The 8,794-nt window shown below is 44.1% G+C and overlaps 1 protein-coding gene across 1 annotated transcript; it reads left to right on the top strand.

Moving 5' to 3' along the window:
* Positions 1-532: 532 nt before the first annotated feature.
* LOC140253043 (uncharacterized) lies at positions 533-2,740 on the top strand. The gene has a single exon (XM_072338413.1). It carries the CDS (start codon positions 1,235-1,237, stop codon positions 2,738-2,740), a length of 1,506 nt encoding a protein of 501 aa, XP_072194514.1. The 5' UTR covers positions 533-1,234.
* The last annotated feature ends 6,054 nt before the right edge of the window (positions 2,741-8,794 follow it).

Below are 8,794 nucleotides of genomic sequence, written 5' to 3' on the forward strand. Positions count from 1 at the left end.
CTCTGAGGAAATCACAAGACTCTGACCCGAGCTGTCCAGAAATGTCTGGAAGGCTGGAAAGAAGTATAAAAAGGGCACGGACAAACCACGGTTTGTGGGTTTCTAGGTATCTGACCTCAGATCCCTCCACCGTTGTCCTACTGCTGCCTACTATCTCTTCTGGGAGTGCTGCTCGACACTTTGCTTCGTGGGACCTCGCTGCCCGAGATTCTGCCTCCCAAGACCTCGCTACTCTGACCATCTTCTCTGCGTCTCATCGATCTGCGGCCTGCTACTTCGCTGCTGCTCTCCCCTACGCTTATTTTGCCCCGGACCAACGTTAACAACGTGCTCCAGGACGCTGCTGCTTCCAGGAGGTGACTATTCCCCGCTTTAACGTAATTCTTGCTCTTTTCTACCTTTTTCTATCGCCTACTTTCCCTTCCCCATCACCCTAATTTTGGCATTCACCGCTCTCCCTTCCCCATCCTCTCAATTGTCTATTATTTCTAATAAACTGGTCGGATCAACATTTGAATGTTCTTCTTCTTAATCTCACGCCGGGCATAACATATCAAAAGAACCTTTGCCTCACTCCTAAATTGGAGCGAGACATTTTTTATTGGCGTAGTCGGCAGGATACTCGTCGTGAGAGTGTTGTCCTTCCAGTTTCTCTAAAAACTTTTCTGTCTTTTTCTCCTGGAGTTGCAAGGAGCGATTGTTTTGATAACTTAATTGGACGTGTGCACCTCTCCAGGAAGACCGCTCCACATTCTGAAACTTTCTTTCTTACGTGTATATCTCTCGGGGACGAATGAATTAATTTTGACTCTTTGCTTTTGTTATACACGTGTGTGCCTCCCCGGGAAGACTATTTTGCATTGTGGTGGTTTTTAAGTATCTTGTGACGTACCTTTGGTTTTAAAGTTTTGTGTGTGCGCCTCTTGGGGAAGTGGTGTGTGCTTCTCCAAGAAGTTTATTGCTTTTGAGAAACTTAGAAGTTATTTCTAACTTTTGTTGCTTGAAGGTTGAAGTTTTTCGTTGTGGCTTGACAGGATAGCCAGGACCAATTGAGGTGTTTGCACTTTCTTTGGAAGTGTTGATTGAGTCGTTTGGTCTTTTGTGTAAAGGAGTGTTTTGAGCAGTTGTTGGTTTTGTTAAGTGTTTGCCTCTCTGAGGAGATAAGGAGTCTCCTCCTCCCTCAGTGTAGATTTCGTTGCCTGTAGATTTTGTTGTGAGTAAAATTACATTTGATATGGAAGGTGAAAATATGTTGTTTGATATCCTTGAAAAGCACGCGTCTCGGCCATCGTCATCAGGGATGGACTGGGCACGTGAAAATTGGTATAACTTGCAGGCTGTTTCTGACCGTATTTGTGTTTTACAACATGGGGCTCGTACCCGAGCCGGGAAAGGCAAATCATTTATTTGTGCAGTGCTCGGTGCTGCTTTAAAAGCAGCTGTGGAGTTCCGAGATCAGCAGTTTGAGGCGGAAAACCGGACTATACAGTCGTTACAAGAAACAGTTAAAACAACCCAGGAACTCGTGAAAGCCTTGCAAAACCAAATTGGAAATCTAGAAGTACAATTGGAAAGAGAGAGACATAATTCGGCCTTGTTACAAATGGCTTTTAAGGAAATTTTAACATATAAAGATACGGGTGACACTGATTTTCATGGTACACCACAAGAAAAACTGTATCCTCAGGAAGAACTAAAAGAAGCGAAAGAAAATTTTAATAAGTTTGAAACCCCAATAGCCCCTCTGCGCCCTCTAATAAAAACAGAATATACCTTTGATAATGGAGAGGATCTGGATCCTCAAATGAATGTTAAAGAAATTCCCTTTTCTGCCACTGAATTAGCTAAACTGAAAAAAGATTTTAGCCGCTCTCCAAGGGAATCAGAAACAGAATATGTATGGAGAGTCAGCTTAACTGGTGGAGACCAAATAATGTTAACCGAAAAGGAGGCTGAGGGTTATTGGGGGCCAGGAGTATTTTTGACTACTGGTAATAACCGTGCTCCCTGGTCCCTAACACAGAGGGCTGCTTACTGGGCTGGTGGTCTCAACCCTTTAGAAAGGGGAGACCCTCTTGCTATTAATGGGACAATTGACCAATTGGTTGAAAGTGTCCAAAAGGCTGCCTGTCTGCAAATGATGTATGACAGGAAATTGCAGCCACGACACGAATCACCTATGATGTTGCCCGTGGACCCTGAAAGGATGACTCCTTTAATTAGGGGGCTTCCAGAATCGCTGAAACCCATAGGTATACAACTTCAAAGTAAAATACAGGCCATGTCCCAGGGAGAGAGAGCTCGAGCTGTTTTAGAAGGAGCTGGTACTTCAGGCTCTTTACAATCAGGTTATAAGGTATGGACATGGGGGGAGGTTGCCCAAGAATTGATTAATTATGGTAGGAAGTATGGACCGGTGGCTTCATCCACTAGCAGAATTGAGCCAAGGGGAGTGAGGCTTGCAGCAGCCACCCTTGCTCTCGGGTCACCTAGCCCAAAAATTAATAGAATAGAAAAAGCTCTAGCCTCAGAAAAAACTGGTAGGCGAAACATTGATCATAAACGTCATGAACTATGGACTTTGGGCTGGAAAAAGGGTATTCCTCGAGAAATAATGAATGGACTAGCAACAGACAGGCTTGAGAGGCTGGTGACTGGTTGGCCAGCTAAACCTGAAAATCTGGTTCCTAGTGCTCCCCCTGCAGTAACAAAAGAATTATCTGAGCAGTCGGGAAACTGATTCCTTCACCCTCTTCAAGTGAGCGGGGGGGTGAAGGGTGGATGTTTGTTAGGAGGCTCACAACTAAAGGGAATGATTTGTTAATTACTTGCATTGTTGAACCTAGATTAGTTCCAGTAACATTTCTGGTAGATACAGGAGCTCAAATCTCAGCTATCAAGAAGGAGGATGCTGATCGTGCTGGTGTAACTTTATCTCGCAGAAAGATATTTGTGGCAGATGCCATGGGTGGTGTACATTCACAGACCATGGCAACGGTGAAGCTAAGGTTACCTGGAGAAGAACAGTCTCAGGATGTCCCTATGGTTGTGGGAACTTTGCCGCTTAACTTGTTAGGACTTGATGTATTGAAGGGTAGAAGTTGGACAGATGATGAAGGGAGAGAGTGGATGTTTGGTATCCCCTCCCCAAATGTTCGTTTATTGCAGATAGCACCACCCCTCCCTCCTTCCCATTTGACTTCAGTTAAACCTTACCCTTTACCTCTGGGAGCACGCACTGGTATTGGCCCAGTGCTGGCAGAGTTAAAAGAACAGGGAATTGTGACACCCACGCATTCACCTTTTAACTCTCCAGTGTGGCCTGTTAGGAAACCAAATGGCAAATGGAGATTGACTATTGATTATCGTAGGCTTAATGCTAATACTGGACCACTAACTGCTGCTGTGCCTAATATTTCAGAATTAATAGCAGCTATCCAGGAGCAAGCTCACCCTATTATGGCCACCATTGATGTTAAAGATATGTTCTTTATGGTTCCCCTACATCCTGATGATCAACTCCGTTTTGCTTTTACATGGGAGGGCCAGCAATATACTTTCACTCGCCTCCCTCAGGGGTTCAAACACTCCCCAACTTTGGCACATCATGCTCTGGCAAAAGAACTTGAACAGATTCCCTTGGAAGAAGGAGTTAAGCTCTACCAATACATTGATGATATTCTTATAGGAGGTGATCAATTGACACCAGTGAAAATAATGCATGACAGAATTATTAAGCGATTAGAGGAGCTGGGGCTGACTATTCCTCCAGACAAAATCCAGCTTCCAGCCGCTGAGGTGAAATTCTTGGGTATCTGGTGGAAAGGTGGTATGGCCTGTATCCCACAGGACACTCTCCTAGCTTTAGACCAACTCAAAATGCCAGAAAATAAAAAGGAATTACAGCATGCCCTTGGACTCTTAGTCTTTTGGAGAAAACACATTCCTGATTTCTCTATTATTGCCCGTCCATTGCATGACTTATTGCGAAAGAAGGTATCATGGGAATGGACCCCAGTCCATGAAGAAGCTCTGCAGCTCCTAATTTTCGAAGCTATCACACATCAGTCCTTAGGTCCTATTCATCCTTCTGACCCCGTGCAGATAGAATGGGGATTTGCTCAATCAGGATTATCCATACATCTCTGGCAAAAGGGTCCAGAAGGCCCCACCAGACCTATTGGGTTCTATTCCCGTAGTTTCAAAGATGCAGAGAAACGATACTCTCAAATGGAGAAGGGGTTGTTTGTTGTTAGTCTGGCTTTGCGAGAAGCTGAAAGGACCATACGACAGCAGCCTATAATATTAAGAGGTCCGTTCAAGGTTATAAAGTCTGTTATGTCTGGCACTCCTCCCCCTGACGGGGTGGCACAACGAGCTTCTGTCAGAAAGTGGTATGCTCAAATTGAACACTACTGTAATATCTTTTCAGTCACTGAAGGTGCTTCAAAAACACTTGCTATACAGGATGATGTTCTTTCTGCCATTGATGCTGATCTCCCCTCTGTCATCCAGGTTGCTCCTCCCTATTCAGACCAGTTGCAAAATGTCTGGTTCACAGATGCTTCTTCAAAGCGTGAAGGGAAAATATGGAAATATCGGGCCGTGGCCCTACAGATAGGGACTAATGTCACTATTGTTACTGAAGGGGAGGGGAGTGCTCAGGTTGGTGAGTTAGTAGCAGTATGGAGTGTGTTTCAACATGAATCACAGTCCACTACACGTGTGCATATTTATACTGATTCATATGCTGTCTTCAAAGGTTGTACAGAGTGGCTTCCCTTTTGGGAGAAAAATAGCTGGGAAGTTAACCGTATCCCAGTCTGGCAAAAGGAAAAATGGCAGGAGATTTTGTCTATTGCTAAAGGGGGACAATTTTCTGTCGCATGGGTGGCTTCCCACCAGGAGGATGGATCCCCTGTTAGTTATTGGAACAACAAAGCTGATGAACTTGCTAGGATTGCTTCAGTAAGACAAGGAGAACCAGACAGTGATAACTGGGAGAGACTTGTGGAATGGTTACATGTGAAAAGGGGGCATACTGGTGCTCTTGATCTCTATCGTGAAACCCAGGCTCGTGGTTGGCCAGTTACCAGAGAACAGTGTCGTACCTGCATTTCTGCCTGTGATCTATGCCGTTCCCGCCTGGACCGACATCCCTTACAGGATGATCCTCTCCATTTAAGAGAGGGAAAGCATCTATGGGAAACGTGGCAGGTTGACTACATTGGTCCTTTCCGTAAATCTGAAGGAAAACAATATGTACTAGTGGGCGTGGAAGTAGTCTCTGGTTTATTACAAGCTGAATCCGTTCCTCGGGCAACAGGGGAGAACACTATAAAGGCTTTAAAAAGGTGGTTTAGCATTCTTCCAAAACCCACTTCCATCCAGTCAGATAATGGCTCTCATTTTACTTCAGGAGCTGTACAAGAATGGGCCAGAGAGGAAGGTATTCTCTGGATCTTTCACACTCCCTATTATCCCCAGGCTAATGGTATTGTAGAACGGTCCAATGGTCTCCTTAAGAAATTTCTGAAACCAGAAAGAAACAATTGGACTGCCCGCACCTCTGATGCAGTCAGAAGAGTTAATGATCGCTGGGGAATTAATGGCTGTCCCCGATTTAATGCTTTCTGTCCCAAGGCCCCACCACCTTTGCCAATCACCCTTAATCCTGATAAGTTAGGGAAACCTTCTTATTTTCCTGGCCAACCTGTGTTGGTTGACCTACCCAATGTGGGTCCAGTGCCACTGACCTTAACTGAATCCCTTAACATGTATACTTGGAGGGCTAAGGACGCACGGGAGAAGGAATATAAGATTAATGTTCGATGGATTATTCCCTCATTTTGATCATACTAACAAAGCCCAAGGGGGCGAGCCGATGTCTTGTTTTATTTTGCAGAGGACCTTCGTTGGATCCTGACTGAACACAACTGCTGCTGACTTCTATAATTGGTGTTTTGGTAATATGCAACACTTGGGTGGAATTTCATTTTTGTTTATTAGATGTATCATGTGGACTGTAATTTCTGTAACTACTAGCTATCCCCTGATAGACTTTCGGGAAGAGGGAAATGGTATTAAAAACTCCTTTTTTCAGTTAGCTGAGCAAGTAGCAAATGTTTATAACTTGAGTAATTGTTGGGTCTGTGGAGGACCCATGGGACTTGAAACCTGGCCCTGGGTATCAACTCCTCTTGCCCCTAAATGGCTGGTGAGCAACTATAGTGGGACCAACCACAACATCTACTGGGAAGATAAGAATACATCTCCATGGCCAGTCCAGTATCCTGCTATGGGAATGTATTGTCTGAATCGTACACAGCCAGGTGGCGTCTATGTTGGGACTAGCAATTGTACTTGGACGTATGGTAAGGTTACTTCACAAATTAAGGGTGGTCAATGGGGGTGGTACAATCGGTCAGGAATGTTGCAAGGGTTTTCTCATTTTTGGTCCTCCACTAACAACACCTTGTTTAATAAAGCTGGGGGTACAGAATGTACCTGGAGCCCTGATGCTGGTGCTTGGAGATGTAGATGGTGCAAAAGTGAAAGGGTTGCCAGTAATAGTTGGAACTGCAATGTTGAAGGACATCCTTTTGGACCTCTCAACACCACATACTTTCAGGCTAAAGAACATGTAAATAAACTTACTAGCAAATGGAATGGACCCTTTGAGAATGGTTCAGTAGCACTAAAAGGACATTATTGGATTTGTGGTCATCATGCATATAAACGACTACCTGTTAACTGGACTGGGGTATGTTATGTTGGAGTAATCCGCCCGATGTTCTTTTTGCTCCCAGGAAAGGATGGTAGTGAATTGGGTGTCAAAGTATATGATGATCTCAACAGATACAGGAGGTCTATTGATACCTCCATAACACGTGGTAGCAAACAAACTTGGGGCAAAGATGAGTGGCCCCCTCAACGTATAATCAAACACTATGGGCCAGCTACATGGAACCCCAATGAGTGGATTAATGGTGCTCGAGAACCCATCTACAACCTAAACCGTATTATCAGATTACAAGCTGTCCTAGAAATCATTACAAACGAGACAGCCTATGCCCTTGATCTCCTTGCAGATCAAGCCTCACAAATGCGGGCGGCAATACTCCAACATCGCATGGTTTTAGATTACTTGTTAGCTGAAGAAGGGGGTGTCTGTGGGAAATTAAATGATTCCACTTGTTGTCTAAAGATTGATGATAATGGTAAAGTTGTCAAACAAATTGCTGAAGGTATACGGAAAATAGCACATGTTCCTGTCCAAACTTGGAAAAGCCCGGACCTTGACCTTTTTTCCTGGCTTCCAGGTGGACCTTGGGTAAAACGCCTCTTATTTTATCTATTATGTGTTGTCGCAACTCTACTGTTTCTTCCATGTATGATACCTTGTTTCATTCAACTTATCCAACATGTTGTATCATCTATGTATTTTGTAACCTCATCAAGTGATGGGGAAGTCCAGCACATCCGCGCAACATTTGTAACCAAGCAGGAAAAATCCTTTGTAATGATTGCATGAAACATATTGATTCCCCTTCCCTCTCTGTTTTTCCTCATGCTTGCTATCTTTTTCTCACCATCCTGGATCACCAGTGGCCTATTTTTTAAGCAAACTTTGAGTCACGGGGTGGTGTGAGAAGCCATGTTTTTCCAGTACTGTCTCAAAGTTTGCTGAAATGGACAAGTTCAGGCAAATCCTGGCCAAGGTTCCAGGACTGCCTTTGTCTGAAATACACAGGAACCAAGGTTCGAGAAATCCCTTTGTTTAGGAGATTGACAAGTCCGGGGGCTATGAAAGGGAGATAAGATACTGATCAATGGCCCTTAAGTGGTCTTTTTGTGTTGGCCTATCTCAAGGAAGGTGGCCATCTCTGAGGACTAATGGCCCTTAAGTGGTCTTAAGTGGTGTTGGCCCATCTCAAGGAAGATTGACATCTCTGAGGAAATCACAAGACTCTGACCCGAGCTGTCCAGAAATGTCTGGAAGGCTGGAAAGAAGTATAAAAAGGGCACGGACAAACCACGGTTTGTGGGTTTCTAGGTATCTGACCTCAGATCCCTCCACCGTTGTCCTACTGCTGCCTACTATCTCTTCTGGGAGTGCTGCTCGACACTTTGCTTCGTGGGACCTCGCTGCCCGAGATTCTGCCTCCCAAGACCTCGCTACTCTGACCATCTTCTCTGCGTCTCATCGATCTGCGGCCTGCTACTTCGCTGCTGCTCTCCCCTACGCTTATTTTGCCCCGGACCAACGTTAACAACGTGCTCCAGGACGCTGCTGCTTCCAGGAGGTGACTATTCCCCGCTTTAACGTAATTCTTGCTCTTTTCTACCTTTTTCTATCGCCTACTTTCCCTTCCCCATCACCCTAATTTTGGCATTCACCGCTCTCCCTTCCCCATCCTCTCAATTGTCTATTATTTCTAATAAACTGGTCGGATCAACATTTGAATGTTCTTCTTCTTAATCTCACGCCGGGCATAACATATCAAAAGAACCTTTGCCTCACTCCTAAATTGGAGCGAGACAAACTGTAAGCTGCAATAGAAATAAATAAATAAATACATAAAAATAAAAATAAAAATAAAATTTAAAAAATCATAGTAATGGTGAAATCTATAGATACAAGAGGAAAAACCATAACTAACCCAGACTTCACACAGATAACTTTAGCAGATAAAATAATTTTGATAATTTAGCATTCTTCCCAATATAGTTTAATACAATCTAAAGCATCATGTTTAAAGAATAGTTTATGATGGAAAGTATGATTATTGAG

This window comes from Excalfactoria chinensis, chromosome 1 (assembly GCF_039878825.1).
Source record: "Excalfactoria chinensis isolate bCotChi1 chromosome 1, bCotChi1.hap2, whole genome shotgun sequence".
NCBI lineage: Eukaryota > Metazoa > Chordata > Aves > Galliformes > Phasianidae > Excalfactoria > Excalfactoria chinensis.